At 44.9% G+C, this 23113-nt stretch overlaps 1 protein-coding gene across 2 annotated transcripts in view; it reads left to right on the top strand.

Annotated features, from left to right (window-relative positions):
* pvrl2l (PVR cell adhesion molecule related 2 like) overlaps positions 1–23113 on the top strand; it is a 360133-nt gene that overhangs the window by 160801 nt on the left and 176219 nt on the right. For both annotated transcript variants that reach the window (XM_030120563.1, XM_030120562.1), the window contains exons 4-6: positions 3688–3981; positions 5875–5992; positions 6613–6761. In XM_030120563.1, the coding sequence (XP_029976423.1) occupies positions 3688–3981; positions 5875–5992; positions 6613–6761 (561 nt within the window). The remainder of the gene's footprint in view (positions 1–3687; positions 3982–5874; positions 5993–6612; positions 6762–23113) is intronic.

Here is a 23113-nt window from a genome sequence, read left to right as displayed (position 1 = left end):
AAGCAAGGTGTGTGTTTTCATGACTGTGTGATTCTAAACCTATTCACACACTCAGGTTATGGTTAAATGTCATCCTTCTGGCGATAAAATCAAATTTCCAATCAAAATCTTCTTGCTATAACTACATTTTAAAGAGGTTTGGGTTTGGCGTGCTGAAGTTCTGACTGTATTTAGAGGGCAAGAAATAATAGAAGTCAATTCAATCCACCCAAAAGAAGCAGAAACAGAAAGTCCTTTGATGAATCAATGGTGAGGAACTAATTCTAATACCACCCTCATTTTATTGTGACCTCCATGAAATATGTTTTAAGCTATTTAAGTCCTCCAAAATTATGGTTATACGCGCTGTGTGTGTGAAATCCTTCTGCGTGCCTTCTCAATGGGGACTTCTGGTGCTCATGAGGAAAATGCAGACACTGAGGAGAAGGCTTGAAGTTGCTTTAAAGTTAAGAGTTAAGGTGAAGATTAGTGTTTGACAAAGAGTTGATGTTTAAATCAAGACAAAACCTGAAGGAATTAAATGCAAATCAGTGCAATTTGCTCGAATTGCACAAAAACAGTGTGTGTGTGTTTAAGAATAGTGTTTATCCATGTCTATTAGCATGGCTTCCCTCTTTTTTTCTCACCCAGTCTGCTCTCTGAATTGCTTCAGAGCAGAATAAGGAGTAGCGATGGGTTCAATTGAATGCATTGTCACGAATCAGCAGCACAGAGACTCCTGACTTGTTTAAGCTCGGAGATCAATCCGACGGCTTCTCACCACTCGGCTTTACTCTATTCTCTTTGTGCACGGTCAGTCTTTCTCTCTCCTCACATCTGTCTCCACTCCTCAGTCGAGTTCCCTGTTTCTCCTCAGTCTCTTCACTTATCTCCTTCATTTCTTGAATATCTTGTCTCGCTCGATTATTCCTGCCCTTTGTTTCTCCCCCCTCCTGTGGGTTATCTTCAGAGGCGAGAAACACAATGTGCAAGATTCAAAATGTTTTGAAATGTTCAATAAATCTGGATTTTAGATCAACTTTGAAGTCAGTTAATGTAGTACAGCCACCCCAATCAGCCCCTATCTACAAACAAAAATTAATGACTAAGATAAAATGGCATAATGAGAATTAAAGCGGAATGATAAGAAATGAAACAGTCATGAAAGTCTTAATCAGGCTCGATATTAATTTGTTCACTGAAGTAAACACATAATGGGTTGATCCCCTCTTACCTGTCTTCAGGGATTCGTGGAGATTGTGAAACGTAGCAGCGTTTGATCCGACACGTGCCAATCTACGGAGCAGCGTGTAGCTTTGATAGGCTCTTCATGTTGTTATCAAAGACAAGTCACCACGAAGCCATGTGAAAGATAAAGCAGTGTCGTATCAGCATCCTCAGACCAGAGCGAGCATCTAATGCCCAACTGCGGCGAGAAAGTGAAAACTACAAATATTTGTGTTGAGTTTTGACCTTGAGAGTGGGCGCTTGCTTCTAGTGGAAATGTAAAACTTTCAATTAGTTTAAGGGCGCCTGTTTCCACAACAGCGGTGGTCGGACGCACTGAAAACACAACTCGTTGAAAATGGTTCTCAAGCTGGAACTTTTCAGCAACTTCCTGTCTCTGTTTCCATGGAAACGGGAGAAAACGCTACTTTCTTGCAACGCTCCGACGCCATCTCTGTGGAAACGCTGCCGCTGAGCATGTAAATAACTAAATAATCTAGCAAATAACTCTTCTGTACATGCACAATAGCAAGAATGGTGGTTTCCAAAGCGGTATTGTTTTCAAAACGTTGCCATGTAAACACAAAACTTTTCTGAAACGAAAAGTGCAACAATTTGATCTCCCTGCTCATCTGAGCTGCTGGAGCTGGTCTTCAGATCTTCATCTGATCATTAACTGCTGCTGATCTTTCACAAACCATTAAATATGATAACTGAATACTTTAAAACAGTTATTGTTGGTGCTGAGAACCTTTCACCTTTCAGCCTTTCATTTGAAAACCTGCTTGTTTTTCCTTTAATTGGATGAGCTGAAGCACAATGCGCAGGTTTCTTCTTCATCCCTGCATAGAAACACGCTGGATCCTGAATCGCAGTTTGCACACCGACAATGAAGGTTAAATAATAGTGCTGAAAGAAAAATAATAACTTTGGTCGGCTTCTTTCACTCGCGCTGCAGTGGCTTCCTTAAAGGTCAACGGCAGCAGAGCTGCTCGCTGCTGTTGCATAAAGTTCACAAAGGCAGAACTTAATGTGGATCGCCGGGGATTTCTATGGCGCCTGAAAGACAGACCGTCGTATGATTTCATGATTATGACTTTACTTTGCAGATGCAGACGACATAAAAGCTGCAGCTTTAATAGATCCATCAAAGTCATTGCTTAGCACTGCTGAGCAGGCTAATGATAAACCAAAAATTTATAGGTTTGTTTTGTTTTTGGATAATATATTTTTCATAGCATCAATATCTTGCAGATTTAATACATCATGAACCTATATTGTGTTTTATTTTAATCTCCTGTTCAGCTGTGGTGCAGTTTGACTGCCATTTTAAAGAGTAATAGACACATAAACATCAGCGCGTCTCCATTAGAGTGAAAGAGTGAGGACTTCTATCTCACCTCACTTAATGGGGGAAAAAAAAATCCACTAAAGAAAACACAAGCAAACCAATTTCTCCACTGACAGTCACCTCAATAAACCAGCAGGCAATGCGCTGGCAAAGAAAGTGTTTTCAGCAATTACTCGACTTTTTTCTGATAAGTAAAATCTTTCAGTACGTCCATTACCATCTTTGCCTACAGGCACATAAGAGTCTGAAAGGCATTTAGGGGAAATTTACCAAATCACATCTTGCGGTACAAGATGATCCATGTTCAGAAAGAAACCTGATAATAAAAGGATAAAAATTTACAACATTCAGTGGCAGGAAATGATGGAATTCAGTGACATTTACAGATTGATTGATGGAGTCACCGAGTTTTGGGGGCTTTTCCTTGGAGACGCGGAGGGCGTCTTCCTGGAATAGTGATGGAGGCTCAGTGTGATTTAACAGAGTCAGTGTGACAGAAAGAGAGAGGAATGTCTGCATATCTCTTCTTTAACTCTTTTTATGCTCTGTTTTCCATGTCAGTAGACTATCAGTGGGGATGAATGTCATTTGAAACTTAGAGCTTGACAAAACTTTATTCTGAAGGCTTTTCTGACCCTTCTCAGAGAGAAAAAAAGTAGCTTTATGTTACTCCATGGGCATGCACTCTATTGTTAAAAAAAACATAAAAGAAGCATCTAATAGCTCGATTTAACCACGGTACGGCTTTGTAACTCTTTCCATTAGATACTGTAACACCTTTCGGGATCTGTCTGTACTTTCTGTTTCTGTCTCTGATGTTGCCTGGCCTGGGGTCACACCGGAGGGTCCTCCCCTCATCCCAGAGTTTCATTACAGCCACAGCAGGAGGCCACAGTGAATATGCCCGGCAAACTGATTGAACCTCCACCTCCTTTCTCCCTGCCCTCCTCCCTCCTCTCTTTCTCCCTTTGTGTCACTTTTGATGTCTCATTCCTTTCATAAATGTCATCTTTCTGTCTCTCCTGTCCTCCCTGCCCCGTTCCCGTCTTGCTTCCTCTCGCACTCCGTCCCCTTGATTGTCTTCCAATCGCTGTCTTTAACCTCCTCGGATCCTCTGCCTCCTCCCGCAGCCAAGCCCAGAAACTCCGCCAACGTGGTGACGGTCCAGGCGGGCACCAAGTCGGTGGTGGTGGCCCGGTGCGAGGCGGCGGACGGCAAACCCGCCGCCACCATCAAGTGGCTGGCGTCGGTGGGAGGCAACCACTCCACCAGCAGCACCAGCGGGCCCGACGGCACGGTGACGGTGCGCAGCGAGTACCGGCTGGTCCCCACCGCCGCGGACAACGGCAGGGAGGTGACCTGCATGGTGGACCAGAGGACGCAGGAGAGGCCGTGGGTCAACTCCGTCAAGCTCTCTGTGGAGTGTAAGGACGACACACACACTCTTAACTGATGCAGCCGTCTCTCCCTGTTCTGCTAGCAATACGCTGTGATGTACTGCAAGATCCACCATCCGGCCCTTCACGGTCACATGTCGTCACCTGTTTGGTTTCGTGGTTGATTTCTAAGCAGATTCTGACAAATGCATCCATCCAGAGTTTTATCTGCGTCTGTATGTTTATCTAAGAAGTGTTTCTCACGTCGTTAAGCCTCAGTCCAAACTTTAAACAACAGCTTGCACCAAACGTTTCTCACGCTTTGAGAGTTTTCCTCTCTTCTCTTCTTTGACCTCTGGTCCCGAGGGAAAGGAGGAGATTGCAGACGCACCCGTTTACAAACTGCACGCACACACACATCTCCTGCGTTTAAGCCATTAAGTTCCATGCTAATTTGCATGGGATTAAAATATTACACCGGTTTTGTCGTGGCTTTAAACGGATTCGCGGATGCTGACAGCGTCGTCTCAGATGTGTGACCTTGCTGCCGTTTACGGCAAAGATGGAACAAATTCTCTTTGTTCAGCTTCTTTTTATAATCTCCACTTTTTTTGATGCATACACACACAGACACACACGTTCAGGTTCCGTACAATCAAGCCGCCTGTCAGGCTGCTGCAGGAAACAACAACAGATACATACAGACGCATATATTTATCTGCGAGCCTTCAATAACAATGTCTTCGGTGCAAACCAAGACGGAGTGAAATGGCTGCATGTCAGGTTGTCAAATTATCTTTCCTGGCTTTGAAAGTACATGCAAACGTTCAAATTGCGACATGCATGCACACACCTGCTTATATGCCGCAGATTAGTGTGTGGGTGAACATGCGAGTGTCGTGTTGTACGAACAGGCAGAAGCACAACTGTGAGGAAATGCATTTTGTACCTTTTAATGTAAATGGCTAATTCAAACATACATGTACATACATTACATGCAAAGACCAGTAAACACACACACACACACACACACACACACACACACACACACACACACACACACACACACACACACACAGTTGGTCTCAGAGCCGTTCGGTGGTGAAGTGGGCCGTGCAGCTTTTCCAGCATTCTGTTCCCATTTGTAACGTTATTTCTGACAATACACTGATAAGAAAATTCCCAACACAAGCTATAGCTTCATTTGTTTGACTCTGACAGTTTACTGTTCACATCCGGACGTCTTAAAGAGCCTCCAGCTCTGACTGGCACTGCAGACCAGCTTCACTTCTGCACAGAATTCAGAGCAGCTCCCAAAACAAACCCTCACGCCTTCATTACTGAACCAACATCAGCTGCGTCGCTTTGTGCCAGTGAGTGTAGAGAATGTCTGACCTGAAGTTACAGTCCTGCGTCCGGCTGTGTGCGTGCGGCTGCTGAGTCAGGTGAAGAGAGCTTCGTCCTGAGGCGAGCGTGAGCTTCAGATCTGGCGAGGGCGACGGTCTCTCCTGTCTGCTGACCTCCGTCTGTCGGCTGCAGCAGCTTCTTCAGACATGTGACCCACTAAACACGTAGCTCCGAGGCGAACTTCTTCAACTTCCTGACTCAGCAGTGCAGACTTGGTTTTGTGTTTGAGATACTACAGGATTCACCAGCTGGTGGAATGAAAACTGTTTTGTTTTTACCACGCTTAACCTGGCCACTGTATATTCTCTGCAGCCAATCTGTGTCGAAAATGTTGTATTTAATCTAAGAAGAGATTTACATGAAAATTCTACATTTACAGATAAAGTGAAGGCAGCCACAGTTATTTTTAAATAATTTAATTGTTAGAGCAAGAAAGATGATGGGAGATTTTCCTTCCAATGTCTTCGTTTTGAATTTGTACCAGTCTTATTAGCTGCTATCGGACATTAAACGAACGTTTTTACCATCTTCCAGACCCCCCCTCTGTGTCCATAGAGGGCTACGACAACAACTGGTATGTTGGCCGTTCTGACGCCGCTCTGCTGTGTCTCGCCAACGCCAACCCGGCGCCCACCACCGTCACCTGGACCGCGTAAGTCTCCCTCAGCCAGTCTGTGCCGCCGCTCCGTCTCCTTCCAAAGGGCTTTTTTTAATTAGAAGCCGGGCAGTCTTCCTCTCCGCTTCAATAACAATGTCTTTGTAAATTTCTGATAAGCACAAATGCTCTTAACATCTCATCCTGATGGGCAGATGGCTTGCTGTTTGGCGTGTGCGTGCGTTTCTTGATGAATATTGAGCAGGGAGACGGAGCGGCTGTTCACATGTCTGTGATTTTTCTCACATTAATGCCGTCTTTGAATATTGTAGCTATAAACTGGCTGGTTTCTTCTCAGTTTTCATATCTTGCTCCAGCTTATCGCGTCCTCCTCTGTTCTTTCTTTTCTCATCTTCTTTTCCCCGTCTTTCATCGATTTGTTCTCTTGATTTTCTTTTGCTCCATCTTACTTCGTCCAATATTTCAAGTCGCATGGTCTCTTTACTGAATTTGCTTACATCTACTTTCAATTTCTCACACCACCCTTTGTCCTCTCCCCTTTTTTTCTTGTTATCTCTCATTTCTTAAATTTTACTCTTTTCCTCCTTTTTTTTTCTATTAGTATCTCTCACTCCTCACTCCACCACTCACTATTTGTCTTCTTTCCTTCACCGCAGGGCTTCAGGGCCGTTGCCGGAGACGGTTGTGGTGGACGGCAACAGGCTGGAGGTGAGGAAAGTGGACGATGCCGTCAACACCACGTTCATCTGCGAGGTGAAAAACAAACACGGGGCCAGCAGGCATCAGATCACCACCTTCGTCAGCGGTGAGTCCATGAAAACCCCGAACAGCACACAGAACTCACTCTGTGCATGTCTGCAGACCTTTGCTGTTTCCCTTTACATATGTGTGTGTGCACAAAGACCTCACACACACACACACACACAGATACATACACACACTGCACACATGCACTTGCATGCACAAACAGTTGACATCCCTGGTCCAGCAGGGAGATACACTTGCACACATGCATGCATAGAAACAGAAATCTTTCTCACACACACACACACACACACACACACACACACACACACACACACACACACACACGCGCACACGCACACGCACACGCACACGCTGGGATCAGGGCTGCAGGGATGCTGCTGTCCCTCCATCGTCACATTGGATCTTTTTGGGGTCTTCCTCCTCGCTGGCCGCCTTCCAGCGAGGCGTGGCGGCGGAGGCTTTCCGGCGATTCTCTCTCCACAGCAGGGCCAAACTGCAGGACGAGGGCCAGTGTTCATGAGTTCAGACTTAAACCACTCCGCTGAAGTATTCGTTGACACAAGTGACTGGAAACCGTAACTTTAACCGTAGCTGTGAGCTTGCAAGTGAGAAGAGGCGCTCGTTCCAGCACTTTGGCCCTGTGGCGGAAACTCTGCTGTTGGGATTGTTGGAGACTTTCCAAATTCTTCCAAGGGGAACAAGTTGGTGTGAGCCAGTTTGCCCAGGTTTGCTTTTCTTCATATTCTTTATTGTGCATTATTCACTTTCTTTCTTCATTTGGAACCACAGTTTTCTTTCACTAACACTTACTAAACCTGCGTGCTCGACCTGTCTTCTGTCATGCTTCCTTTCTTCTGTTTCCCTTGAGATTTTCCTTCTCTGTGTGAGCAGAGGGTGATGGTTGTGTCTGCATGCGGTCGTGATCTTTTCTGCTGGGCCTTGACTTTTCATTCAGCTGCTGTTGCCAGTTTTTTGGGGGTTTTTTTTGGTGGGGTTAATGTCCTTTTTTCTGGTGATTTGACACTCTCAAACACTGATCCAACATACATACATACACACACACACACACACACACACACACAGACACACACCTCTGGACTCACCAGCATGCAGACCGAAGCCTAGGAAGCCGACTGCATGCTGAAATACCTCAATGCCCGTCAGCAGGCAGGCCTGCAAACCTGTTGGCGCCTTTCTTTTCTTTTCTTTCCACTGGTCAAAATGCTCTCCTGCTTTATATGTTTATTTGAGGAATTAGCTGCAATAATCACCATGCTGAGCTTTGCAACAACAACAACAACAACAACATCAACAAAAAAGTGTGCTGTTGCCAAAGACGATGAGAAAGCTACATTTAGAAAATCCGTGGGAATCGGAGCTGGAGATTTGAATTGTCTCCTCTGAGAACAAAGATCCTTTGTAGCCAGGCGGTGCGCTGCGAGTGTGGGAGGTTTAGAAGTGGCTAAGCTGCTACTGTTCTTGCTGGAAGCGCAGCATCGCGACTGACTCAAAGCACCAGTGAGGGTACACTTTCCCCTTCCAGCAGGCAGACACACAACATAATGCTTCACATGCCCAAATCCTTTACTGACACATGTAAAATCTTCACACATAGATTGAACACTTTAAAACTCTCTCTCACACTCACACACACACACACACACACACACACACACACACACACACACACACACACACACACACGTTATGTGTCTAAGTGCTTGAGATCAAGCTCAGACTTTGTGATTCATCCTCTTGTGTTAAATGTGTCCTTGGTGTTTCATGGTTTGCTTTTTGCTCTACGGCGGTAAAACAACTAGATGGGTAAAAATAACAGAGTGATTTAATCTGTCAGTTTAGCACGTTTACTTAAAGAGGATGTGCGCCAGAATTCAGAATGAAGCAGACTCTGGCGTGGCTTCAAGAAACGGTTGTAGCGTTCACCTTTTTCGAGCTTGATGGGATTGTTTTGGACTTTTCCTACAGAGGTTGCACACGTACATTGACACAACCATACAAATAAGAGTGACCTTCCTGGCTATCACAGATGTAAATATTTACTCTACTTAGGAAAAACTATGCTATTTAGGCAGCGGGCATGAGTCTATTTTTTTTTCTTTTCTTCTGCTTCCATGAACTAAAGGGTTTCCAGGCCTCGGTCAATACACTGTAGCTTGAGATGTCTCACAATGTGTCTTAATGACCGTTAACACTTCAGGATGTGGGTTAACGACACTCCATATTGCTGTGAAAACAGGTGAATTAATAATAATCTATCTCAGGTTAAATTGAGTCACAGATGGACTGTTTTGAGCCAGTCACCAGCTCCGCGCTCCAGTGACTATTTCTGCGCCTTTTCTTTTGCTTTGGCTTATTTCTAAAAGAAACCTACCAGGAAAAATTCCCAGTGCGCCAGATGGCCAGTCTGCCACTGGTAGTGAATCACAACAGGGACGGCTCATTTGATTCACCTTTTGTAGAAACGATCACATATATGGCTGAACGACTCATTCAACAGGAAGTGAGTTGCTGATTAAAGCGCGCGCCAGCAGTTCGACCACTGAACCCACGCATTACCAAGCAATCATGGGACGAGGGGAGCGAGCCACGGCCTGTCTGCTCAGCCCATCAGTTCAATGGAAGAATAACCAATACAGATCCTCCCCCACAAGAGCACCACATGACACAATCAGACGATTAAGGGATCAGTGATGCCTTTACGTGGATGAAAAGAATTTTCTCATTTGAGTTGTGTTTTGGTGACTCAGCTAAGCAAAATATTTCAACTCGCAACTCAAACAAGTATCATTAAAAAGGCATACAGGTACAATAAATATGATAAATACAAAGACTGCAGGCGTCTCTCAGCAGCAGTGAGATCAGTGTGAAAATCCGTCAATAAATGGTATTGGAAATGGTGACAGGCACTGCATTGGGTGGCTGTGATTGTTGTGCGTTAGAAAAAGATATGAAAGAAAATCTGAGCCTCGGGAAGCAGAGATGAAGTGATCCGACTGGGCTGCTAAGAAAAGTCTGTCAACAGTCGCACATAGAGAGATTAAAGCTGAGATAAAGGCACAGCGGTGCCAAAACCACAGGCACGGGTCTGCAGAACCGCGGGACGAGAAGCGTGGTCTGCTCAGATGTGTCGTCTATCATATTCTCCACGTGTGGGAGAGTCCATACGCGGCAAACTCTGAGACCGAGGCCTGGATATTGACCTCTGGCGAAAGCGGATCTAATGGCTGCATCACCTTGTGGGGGAGAGTTTTACCTGATCTACTTGTTTCTTATGGGATCTCCGAGAATCGATACGGAGCTGTTTAGAGTGCAGAGGCCGGACTCCGCTTGTTCTGGGTCCAGGAGTAAAGCCGTTAAACGTGTGGTTAGTGTTTACCGTATAGCTTGCAAATTCACAATTACATTTGCTCTATTGTCTGCTCATGCATTAAACCTCAGGGGAGGGGTTTAATGCCCGGCTTTGCCAGTGCTTACCTTGATCCCGTGGAACCTCACAAAGCTTTGGAGATCACTATGAGTGGTTTAATGTGTTTAAAGAAGAGATAAATGTTCTCTACAGTCGCCACAACTCAGCTCACGTCAACATATCTGGAACTGTTCTGAATAGTCTGCAGGCACTATTATCTTAAAAACACCAGATGAGTGGGCTTTGATTGAGGTTGAAATGAACAACAGCCAAGTTATTCTGCTTTCTAAACTGGAGCCAAAGTCAGTTAAATCATAGTTTGGTCAACTTTTGTGGCGCTCAACTTCAGATGGAGAGTGATCAGTTCCATGTGACTCTGAACTGGCTGAGCTGGTAGTTTTAAAGTCCCAGAAAGCTTTTTATTTTAGGAAAAGCTCCCCTGCCTGCTGTCTTATCTTGACTTAATGCTTTTAGTAAATCCAAAAGCCTCCGTGTTTCATGATGGGAGGGATCCAAGTTCTGCTCCTGAAACTTCTTTCCTAAGACAAGTCCAGCACTCGCCCTGAACCGCGGCGATAGAAGCCGGTTCCAGCCTCCCAGCGTGAGCTCTAAACTGTTAGACATGGAACGCAGGGCCCCGGCTTTCAATAATGTAAGAGTTAATACCCCGGCACTCTGTGTACACGGGCCCAACACACCCCGCTAATTTCCCTGCTGAGAACTGCTAACGGCTTCTCTCTGTTCTGTTAAACGGCAGATGAAAGCGTCGTGTTGTCTGGCTTTTCTGCTGCTGTCAAGCAGCCATCACGTGTCACGATTCCCCTCCGCCTGCTCCGAGCCCAAGACTGAGGAGGAGGAGGAGGAGGAGGAGGAGGAGGGGGGCATACGTCTGAATGAGATGAAGAAAGTGATGCGGTGGAGAGATGTGAGGCAGGAGGACGTGGTGAAAGGAAGGAGTGCACTTGAAGGTGTATTGATCACCGCGCACGTCATTCTCCTTTTCCTAAACAGTAAACACGACTGTAATGCAGCTCCAGATTTTTGCGTTTTACTGGTGTGTGCGAGTGGAATGCGTGCAGCTCCCCCTACCACGCAAAACACATATTCACATGCACTCTCTCACACACACGCACACACACATCCCTCCCTCCCTCCCTCCCTCCACCCCGGACCCCATCCGTCAACAGGCACATGATGCCAGCTATGCATGGCTTGCTTGGTTGCCACGGCGCCAGCTGGATCTGCCCAGTGCAGCGTGCACAGAGCGAGCGGGAGAGGATGTTGGCAGAAAAAAAAAAAAAAAAAAAACTGATTGGAGTGGAGGATGGGAGGGGATTGGAGGTGGGGTGGGCAGCGGAATAGAAACAGAGAGATTGCAGAAGGGCTGAAAATCGAGATAAAGGCCAGTCTTGGGTTTGGGGAGGCTGTGAAGGAGCGGAGAGTGATGGGCAGGCACAAACGCAGGTATCAGCCGGAGAGGAGTGTCGGGAAAGTCGTCTAAAGACTCTGATGACTTCTGGAGCAGTTTGAAAGAGTGAGCTGGCGGGAGGCTGTGACCCCCTCTGCCCATCACTCCTCCCACTCCCCCAGCAAAAAAAAAGAAAAACCCTTTCATGGGGAGTCCAGCTGGCACGAGGCTGAGGGCTGTTGTTGTAATTGAAATACACATGCACGCACACACACACACACACACACGCTCAGTCTTGTATTTCTATCCTTGTGGGGACCGTCCATTGACTCCCATTCATGTCTAGCCCCTAACCCTGACCCTTACCCTAACCCTAACCCACACCACAACAAAGCCTAACCCTAAAGAAATGTTTTTGCACTTTTACTTTTTTCAGTAACAACAACATGGTCAAGAAAACACTGTTTCTCCTACTTAGGACCGGAAAAAGGTCCCCACAAGGCACGTCGTTTCACGTTTTGCTATCCTTGTGGGGACATTTGGCCCCAACAAGGATAGAAATACGAGAACGCATACACACTCACTCACACACATTTTACTCCTATATACCACAACCACATCTGAGTGGACCAGTGGAGAAGCATTTCCTGGATGGCCTGCGGCAACTGAGATAGCTGTCCAATAGAAAGACACATACTCGCTTTGCACACACACACACGCACACACACTGTTTTGCACATGCACACACAGACAAATTGGACCATGCAGCCCCGTGCATAAAATAATCAGATGATGTAGCCATGGGGGAAAATGCTGGCACCGACTCCCTCTGACACAAAGCCCAAACTAACCTCTGCTCAGGCATAATGAAACACACACACACACTGTATGCAGATGCACACAGATGTGGAGGTTGTGTGTGGAGGAGTGAAGGAGCTCCAGCAGCAGCCTGATGCTATTATCCTCCGTGTTCTTCAGTATGCACGTTGGTGTCTTCTGTATTTTTTGTCAACCCGTACCAATACCAAAGACTGTTTCATTAAAGGGAAGAAAAGACTTGTTTCACATGGTGAGGTGCTGTTATTAGCCAAAACAAGACTCAGTAAAGTGGTTTTTCATCAAAAGTGACAATAGTATGTTGGGTGACTAAATTGCTTCAGCTTTTAAAAGGAAAGTTCAAAATAGAACATTTATTTTCCTTTGGCAGAGCACTTTCAAAACTCCGGAAAGGCACAGGGTGATGCAACGTGCCACAATACCTGCAGAAAATACACCGTTTAAACCAATTTAAAAGCTGGTCCATAGTGCTAATGTGCATTTTTTTCTGATTTACAGTTGACAACAAGAGAAAAAAGGATTTTATCTGGAAAAGTTTAGGTTTTAACAGTGCTTCCATCCATCTGTCCTGGAAGGATGGATGATGGATGGATGAATGACGCTGGACTGAAGCCGGTCCATCACAGTCACTCATACGCACATCATTCATTTCAGCTGCAGCGGACCGGGCCAGTAAAATAGCAACCTTTAAATTGATACTTTAAAGTTTTTCTTTGTTGGGGCACAAAGTACACGTGGTGAGAATGTCAACATTTTCACAAAACTGAACAATTACAACTGAAAATGAGGACAATCTCTGCATAAAGCCAATTTTAATGAAACCTTCTGGTACAGATTACAGTTTAACACCTGAAAAAAAAAAACCTCTCCTCAGCTGTTGCACGATGCATATTTTTACAGACTCACCCTGACAGCGTGGCTTTGAGATGCTCTCATAACAACAAGGTAACCGGTAGCTTTCATACTGATATCTCAGGTCCAAGCTGTTGTTTGATTACTTTTAAGAAATTAGTTACAAAAAGAAAGCCAGTGCCTTTACAATTTACTAATGAACTCAAACTGATGTTTTATGGACTTCGAGAGGAGGTAGTGTTGAAAGTAAAGACCACGCATGCAAAGACAGAACATGCTAGCTTTACAGCAACAGGACGTCCGCCATGATTTTACTCTTTCCCCACATTTTTCCTGAAATAATTCCAATGTGTGACAGGAACATTAGAAAACCTAAACAGGTTCTGATCAACAGCAGTGCCGTGATACAGTGCAGACTTTAACATGCAGCCCGAGCTTCACGTTCTCACACGCTCATGCAGGCCGCCGGGCCTTCCTGTATGGTCGACGTCGTGCTGGAGCAACGGGCAGAAAACGGCCTCCTGTTTAGACTGGCAGTCAGATCTCATTCAGAGCTCAGGTTGTGACGGAGCTGATTCGGTTTCCTCTGGTCTGAGTCTCCGGCCAAAAACCATGAGACCCGTTTGAAGCGGGAAAGCAACAGAAAAAGAGCAACATGTCTGGACATCAAGGTCAAGACGGGTTTTTACTGTCACCGTTAGAACCTTAACAGACGGTAAAGCTGAGTCACGGAGATCTCAGTGTGTTGTTTTATTCTGACTTCAGGGGGGGTTTCCACATCAGGTACATGAATGTTAAAAATATCAAAGACAATTTTTTTTTCCATTATTATTTATTCAGAAGTAATTACTGATCTTTTATCACTTCTGTTTTTCCAACAAATGAATGAAATCAGGATCTCGTTAAAAGACCATTTTATCCAGATGACTTTCATTTCCACGCTGAACTGACTTTCCGATGAACTCAATCTCTGAAAAACGAGATCCGCCAACAGGAAGCAGGGCCTCCATCTTTCTATGAAAATGTATTTCCGTCTGACAATCAGAAACAAAGCTGAGGAAATCTGATAGAAACTTCCAGAAATCAGAGAAGGAGCTGTGCTGCTGGCCTCTGGGCGAGGCTGCCGGGGCCGTGACCACGCAGGGGTAACGTCTGTCAGGGAGATAAGAGCCGAGGAGAGGGGCTCCAGGCTACAGCTTATCACACACAGGCCTTCAGGGAATACACACACACACACACACACACACACACACACACACACACACTGGACGGGTTGTAAAGTCTTTCACGTGAAGAGATTGGAGGTGGGGGAGGTTTATACCTCACCTCTGTATCATGGAGAGCCCGGCAGCAGTAACTTTAGTCTATTTCTCTATCTGTCTCACAGCAGGATGACCTTCCAGTCAACAGATTACCACCGCCAGTGTGTGCTGCTCCGAAAGGAAGGCACAAAGCTGTGTGCGTTTTCTCTGCCTGCGTGTTTGTGGCGAACGATTAGAGCTCATTCAGCGGCTGACCCGAGGCGATCAAAGGAAGCGCTCTCCTCAGTGTTTGGGATAATTGCGCCACGCTGGCGAATATTCCCATTCTCCAGTCGTGTGATTTTTTTTTTTTTTTGGGTGGTCACCGATTGATTCGTTTGATTCTGCAGACTCAATCCTCAGAGCTGGCAGGCTGCTGCTGCTGCTGCTGCTTTGTGGGGAAAATGTCATTCGTCAACAACTTTTTCAGTTGGCCCAGCCTGGCACTTTAATTGTGACGGTTCGCAGTGAATGCAGACTATAGCGGCAGCATGTTCACTGTAGTTGAAGCTATAATGCGTTTTTATTATTTTACATTGAGTAAACCTCCTGTAAGAATTCTCATCTCTTTATCATGTAAAGCTGCTGTCTCTCTCTCTCCCTCTCTCTCTCTCTCTCTCTGTCCTGCACACTGAGCAAACTATTAACCTTTACCAACAGTCGTGTTACGGTTTCCCTCTTCATTGATCCTTTTGTGGAGGAATACATTTTTAATATTCTGATCTGAAAATGTGTTTTAAAAAGTGTGTTCACTCCTATTTAACACCTTAGTCTGTCATGGTTTCATTTAACAGCGTTTTTTTTTCCCCTTTGACAGAAACATAAATTGATGTTTTTGTAACATAGACGACTTCCGATTTTGAGCACAGCGTCACACTGTCAGCATTCACCAATGTAAACAGAAGTAAATGAGAGGAAATGGTAAGAGAACTGGTAAATTATAACGCTTAAGTGAGCAATTATCTGCTCTGTCCCTTGCAGTTATCAAATAACATGTAATACGGAGACTAATTATCCCCCGATGGAAGGCAGAAGCTGCTGCTGCTCAGCCGAGTGTTTATACTGCTGTGTGGGAGTGGACGTCTGCGTCTGACATGCCTGCAATTAAAAATGTGCTGTTTGTTCTTCTTGGAGAATGGTATAGTATTTACATTGCAAACCTCTGGATGTTTTAGTTTATATGAGAATCGGCATTATTCTAACTTCTGTCTTGTTAGAGTTTCAAAGAAAGTGTAACTACATTAGAGGGGAGATCAAGGATTGTCTGATGATACAGTAGGATTGAGAAATGTGTTGATGTTGGCCACAAATGAAATGAAATAAAGCTGTGAAAACCCACGGGATGTAGAGTCAAACTCCACTCAGAAAAACCCCCGAGCCTTCGAACCGGGGAACTTTGCTCACCTCCACATCAGCGTGCAGCAGCTACGACTAAAATCTCAAGCATATATATTCAGGATCAGTTGCCGACGTTGCATTTCTGACTGTGTGAACAGTTTACAACTCTGTGTTCAGCAGAACATCACAAACAAACTGTGGATGCTCCAGTTACAGATCCGCTCTCAATCAGTGAAAACTGCTGCGTAAGTAGAGCCGCATGCAAATGCGCGAGGTGTTTCATGAAAAAGTATTTAAAGATGAGTCCAAACTGTGATTATCAGAAAGCAAACTGAAATACGGCAAAGTCGGCGAATATGCATTCTGCGCGGTAGGTACAGAAATGACACCTAATTAGGATTAAGCCTGTAATTAGCTTAAAATACTAAATACTTCCATAGAGAGTAATGACTGTGAATTTGAAAAAGTGGCTGTGTGGTACAGGAACAAATTAGCAGAATTAACAAAGGGGATTACGCTTTTGATTAACTGAAAATGAACAAAAATGGGGTTCAAGAGGTGAAATGAGAGAAAGACGAGGATGCTGTTGGGTTCTCAACAATAAAGTCTGGATATCTTCACCAAGTCTCTGAGAGATTATTTTCTGGGAAATAAGCCAGAAGTTGGTGTTGAATCCTCAGCCAGCAGCGGTCCCCACTTCTTTTTGTCCTTCAAGGCAGTCAGAGCATCAGAGACAAAGAAATCAAGTGAGAAGCAGCAAGGTCTGAGGAATAAAGGCTTTCCTCCACAGACGGAGGCGACGCCGCGTCTCTGCAAGAATTTACAGGTGGTTTTCATGTTTTCTTCATTTAACTGTGGAGAAAGCAGGAAACAGAGGAGAATTAGCTCAGATCCAGCCAGAATTATTACATATTCTCTCATTATTCCTATATTTCTGTCATTTTGTGATGTAAATTGTTGCTCATGATGCCTCATATAATACAGTTTTAGAGTAGTTTTGTTTGAAAAAAATGTATTTTCCTTGAGTTCATAAGAATATATCTAGAATAAATTCATCTGCATTGTTTAATTTCATTCCTAGTTTCAATATTTCCTGTTTAAATCCTCGTTGTTGTCACTTATTGAACTACATATTATCCCCTGGTTTTAAACTCCGCTCAGACTTCCTAAGCCCATAATCACATTCATATGAACTCTTACCACACTCTGCTTTGAAATCTACCCATCATCGTGAAACAGGATCCATTATTGATACACAGAGAGCAGCGGAGGAGCAGGAACAGATAAGCTGTGGGGGTTGAGTGTTACACGGTATATTGTGTAAATATTTTAAAGAGAGGTGCTCGCTCCTCTGCGTTTCGGCGCCTATATATTTCACATTTCAGGTCCAGTGTGGATTGATGGAGTCAAGATTTCAAGACTTTTCCCCGTTCCTCCTCCGGTCAGGAGGGAAGGCTGAGCTCGTCGATAGAGCCGAGCCGAGCCGAGTTATTGCTGGTTTCAATCAGGGCGAGGCAGCATGTGGGTGACCCTTGAAATGCATGAACGAGCACAGGCCTGCACGTGCACTCCTGATGTATTGTATCTGCCTCCGCTGGGCTTTTTTTTTTTTTTCCCTCCACATCTCACTTTGCAGTGGTTGTGATTTTCTGAAGTCCAAACTTCCTCAGCTGTCTGGCTCCGGGCAGAATTACATGTAATAGTTCACTACACGCATCTCGGAAGATCATACGCTGCACCTTATAAACATCATGTATTTCCCGTGCACTCTGAACGCATATGCGTCTGCTCTCATCGAGAGCCGCAAATGCACACGTAGCCATCTTCCAATTTACATGCGCAAATGCACGTTCTACTTCTGTCTCGTATCCTTTTCTGCTCCCAGATTGATTTTGTTATGCGCACATTTAACTCTGGACTCCTGCACAGCCTCATTCTTCGGCGGAGTCTCGGGGTCAGATGTTAGTTGTGTTACACGCAGCTGAAGCTCGGCGAGGGAGCGGTTCGCCATTACCTTTGTGCTGCCGCAGCTGCTTTCCATTTTCATGCTAAAGAGCCGACATGGGCCACAACTCAGCCCCCTCTTTTTAAATTCCCTGTTTTTTCATTCTTTTTTTTCTTTTTTCTTTTTTAAATCCATTTCATTCCAGCACAGGTACAGCTGCACAGCCGCCACTACACACACACAGACCTGCACGTCCAGAGCGTGCACACAGCCACTGACAGTCTGGAAGTCTGCAGAGACGAGCACATGTACACACTCAAACACACACGCATGCACAAAACATCCAATTTGTGTTGAGGGCTTAGTCACATTTCTCATTTCTCTCAGGGCTTCAACTGTGAGCCGTTCCCTTCTGGCATGACACATCCCCAAACCTCAATAAACCGCCCATCTCACACTGTTTGTGCCTGTTTACTTGTGTGTGTGCGTGTGTGTGTGCATATGTGTGTAATAACCGTCCACACTGGGCTGTCTGTAATCCTGCCGGCCGGCGCACTGTCTTTCAATTAGCCGGCAGGGCTTGTTGGGGGGCCAGCCGGGGTCGGGCTGCCATCACAATGCGGAGCTAATCCACTGCGGACTGATCAATGCAGAGTGAGAGAGAAGGGCCGCGAGGTTAAGAGGAGAGACAGGAGGTGGGGTGGAAGGTCAGACATCGAGAGGAGGCACAGAAGAGAGGTTAGTTGCATAAAGACCTTCAGGTAGGTAAAAGAACAATGGAGGGACGAACAAAGGTAGAACCGGTGCGAGAAGATTGTTTTCCGAGCTGTGGCAAGCAACTCCTGTTCTCTTTCACCTGCGACTGATTAGCTCTCCTCTATCAGCACTAATCAGTTTGCATATTCTCCCTCCGGCCGGCTCCAGGTTCTCCAGCCTTCTCTCACAGTGAACATGGTCACGCTGTTTGGTAGCATACTGCATGTGGTTGTCTGAAATCACCCATTTATCCATCTTGTAGCTGTACTGTTTATCAAACTGAGGGGTGATTTCCTAACATCCAGTAGTTTACATTTTCGCTTTGTGATTCGAAGCACCATGGATCACATCACTTACAAACAAGAAGGGCCAAATGAGAGTTTTAGACCCTTAGAACAAGTTAGACATGGTGGTGGAGGAATCGATCAGACATATTGACAAATAATACAGCAGATGAATCAAGCAAAAAGCAAAATAAATATCAAGGAGGTGATCAGCCCCAATGTCACAAATCAAAATGGGAATAAGTCGTGCTCCTCCTTTTGAAGCGTAATTAATAACAGATGCAGGAAAACCGACACGAGCCTTTTCAAAGGTGGTAAATAACATCGAGCTATCAGCTTGAACTCCTCTGTCCTCTGGAAGACACTGCCTCTATTCATGGAAGCAGCGTCTTCCACAGTGCACAACGCAGTGCAATACAGTGCACACTCATTTCTATATGCAGACGCACTGTCGTACACACACACACACACACACACCCCTCTGGGTCATTCTGAGACTGTCAGAGTAAACCGGGACACCCACACATGCACAGAGAGAACATGTCATTTCTGCACAGAAATCTTTACTTTAACTTAAACGTGAATTGGCAGTTTTACTTGTACCAAAGTTTTTTTGTAGTTTTTTTTTTCTCCCACAAGTATCTGCTCTTCTACTGGAGGAATACATGTGGAGAAGCTGTTTTTACTTCTGCTTCTATGTCAAAATATGAAAACAGGGTAAAGACTGATGTCTGTTTTGCCAGTACAACATGAGTGCGTGAGAATTTGACTGTTTTCTCCTCCTTATATCCGATTCTAAACACATGATTGACCCACTCTTTGTCAAAAAGGCAGCGATCACTGCCTCCCTGTTCATAAGTATCTGTTTCTCTATCAAGGTCTCCCCAAACAGAGCTCTGGATGCTGAAAACCTCCAGTAATGATGTCTCCCAAGGCTCTCGAGTCAACAGAAATGCTTCCCCACTCCAAAAACACCTTTTAATCCAGTGCAACTGTGACAGCTGCCTCAAAGATCCATTGTTTCCCACCTCCTCTCTAATCACCAGAGAAAATATGCAGCATTTTTTTTTCCCCCTCAGTGTGACTGATTAGTGCAGATTTGACAGACATTCTAAAGACCATTGATGGAATTTAATTTGGTAACATTGTGCTGAAGCATGAGCGGCGATAGAGACACGAGGCAGATATTAGTTCTGTCTTGATGTGAGCTTTTCATTTTTATGCTCCTGATCATATTCATGCTCAGGAACGGATGAGGAGGGGCTCGGGATAAAGGAGCGGAAAAAAAAAAAGAGCAGTGGCTTTAGCACAGCTTTAATCCTGTCCATACTGGGCTTGCTGTTTTCCTCTCTTGCTGACTCCCCCATCCTCCCTTTTCTTCTCCTCCTTGCTCTCTTTTTTTTCCTCCCTCTGTTTCGAGAGGATGGATGGATCCATCTAAAATGAGCAAAAGCATGCAGACACATACATCCATTGCCCTCCCTCTCTCTCTCTCTCTCTCTCTCTCTCTCTCTCTCTCTCCCACTTTCTTTCTACTCTCCTGGGCCCCTTTAACCCCCCACTCCTTGCTCACCCCCTCCTTGTCTTTCACTCTCCTCTATTTCGTGGTCTAGATTTGCTTAGAAATGAGTCACCCGACCACAAATCGCCCCATTTAGGAGGGAGGGCGCCACGAGGAGGGGGCGGGGAGGCGTGGAGGCTGACTTAGAGAGGGAGGAAAATTGAGTGAGAGTGGTCAGATGGGATGGAGAGAGAGAGAGAGAGTGGGCGAGCGAGAGGGGGACAGAAAGAGACTGATGGCTGTTTTTCACTCAGCTGGTTTTGTTGATCAGTATCAACAGCCAAGGTCTGGATCCAATCAGCTTCCTGCATTCAGCCAAGCAGAATGAGACTAAAAATATATTTCACAGTGCAGAGAGCTGGTGTGTGTGTATAGACACACAGACACACATGATCCGGTCTCCAAACAGCACACACTCCCAGCAGTCATGCAGATTCACATCATAATGCAGCACAGACATGTGCAACAAGCTTCCTTCCCCCGGTTTTGGATTATGACACATGGGTGTGTTGGTGCTCTGTAAATATCAGCGTGTGTGTGTGTCTTTATGTGTGTGTGTGTGTGCGTCTGCACATGTCCATGTATATTAGCCAGGATCTGCTGTGAATTAATGAAGCCACGGGCATGTAGGTGTGAGACGTCACGCTAATTACGGCAGCAGTGCTGCAGCCTCGCCATCAATAATGTTCATTAAACTACTGAACCCTCTCCAGTTGACAGCCCTATGTGTGTGTTTGTGTGTGTGTGTGTGTGGTCTTATATTTATCACTTTGTAGGGCTGAGCAATGGGAGCACAGTCCTCTTGTGGGGTCTAACCTTTGTTGTTAGGCCCAGAATGTATTTGAAGGTTTGACTGAGTTATATTGTTTTTTTGTTGTTGTTTTGTTGTTGTTTTGTTTTGTTTTGATGGTGACAGTTACACACTTGGTTAGTATTAAAGACTCATTTGTGCGGGTAAAGTTCGGGTATGAGACCAGGGAATATATTACATCAGTGATCAATGAGTAGGTCCTGAAAGGTAGTGCCACGAGTCTGTGGGGGTGTGTGTGTTTGAGCGTCACGGTTAAATCACCACAGATTTGCATTAAATGCCTCTTCATATGGACACGGCTGTATGACAAAGGCTTTTGTTTTTTTTTTTACCGTCTCTGCTGGTTCAGACTCATTTCAGACACGATAAAAACACCTCTTCTCACTCTCTCAGCTCGGCTCGACTCACAGCATGTGCAGGATTGCTATAGTTAACAAAGTAATCTGATTCCTCCAAAATCAGCCGAAGACAAACACATCCGCAGTGTTTGTGGTTGGAACGTTGGAGCCGGTTCTCTCCGTTTCTTTATTTTCAGTTGCCCGTGTTGGTGCCATTAAATGTCAAACCAAAACCCCTCGATCTACGCCTTGTGTGTGTTTTTCCACTGGTTTCTTCTGTGTCAGTTTATTCCAACTTTAGGACTTTCCTCAAAAATTCATGCTCGCAGTAATTTTACAAAGTGATGTTGATACCTGACAGATTTCACTTTGTTCCCTTTTCTGTAAAATATTGCTTCATACATCGACGCGGCTGTTACAAATCTTAGAAATCACCTTTTTACTGCAATTCTGGGACCCGGCAGCATGTTTGTTTCTCAGAAGTGCCCAGTAAACAGGCCAGTTTATAATCTCGTGACTTGTTTATGAGCTGCGGTTCTCCGGTAAACGAGGCTGTAAGAAAATAAATTAAGCATATAAAAAAAAAAAAAAATGTGACAAAGTAAAAATGGCCCGTAGTCAAGAAAACAAACAGAATCCCGACATGTTATCACTTCCTTAAGGAGACGTGCAGAATTACAGTGCCAGTCTGTGTGTTATGGCCTCGCCTGTGTAATCACAGGCCACCCTGCTGACCCAGTGGGTAGTAAGTGCTCATTTTGCAAATAGCAATCTGGATTTGATTAAATCAGGCTTACAAAATGCATACACCACTCCACCGCTGCGATTTCCCCGCCATCTTCCCGAGCCCGTGATTTACCTGCCGTACGGTGTAAAGGCTAACTGCAGAGACGGTTAAAGTGAGCGTGGCGGCGTTTCGCCGCATTCAGTGATCCTGAGCCTCTCGACCCCGTTTAGGGTCAATTCACTCCTTCTAATGTCGACACACATTTTCAAGACATGTCTAATTATCTTCCTCTTGAGGGTGTCATGCAGGCCGACACAATCACGCCGGAGCAGAGCGGAAAATGTTCTCGCTAAAGAGACATTTCCATTGCATCTTGGGATGTACTGTATGTGAAGGCTTAATGGGGTATTACCATGGCAGCTTGTCAGATGAAGAAAAAGGTTATTTTTAAAGTCTTTTGATTTAAATAATACCGTGAAAGAACTGTCGAGGCTCAAAGACATTCAAACTTTTTTCAATGCAATCAACAATACAGACATTTTTTTTTTTTTTTTCTGAGAGAGTAAAAGAAATACCTTTGGAAAATTAAAAACCATTCCTGCCCGTGTATATTAATTAAAAAGATGATAGAAAAATGCAGAGAACGCGATGGTTTCCTTTTATCAGAAAACAATCATCCCCCCCCCGGCTTGTTTCAACATAAATGTTGCAGTCTGAACAGCTCGACCTGACCTTCACTATCTCTGAGATTAAACTTCTTTAGATATATTTAATTATCCGTTACTCAGCATGCTATCTCAGTCC

Source organism: Salarias fasciatus, chromosome 22, assembly GCF_902148845.1.
Source record: "Salarias fasciatus chromosome 22, fSalaFa1.1, whole genome shotgun sequence".
Lineage (NCBI taxonomy): Eukaryota > Metazoa > Chordata > Actinopteri > Blenniiformes > Blenniidae > Salarias > Salarias fasciatus.
Note: the sequence above shows the minus strand (reverse complement) of the source record. Positions and strands in the feature narration are given on the sequence as shown.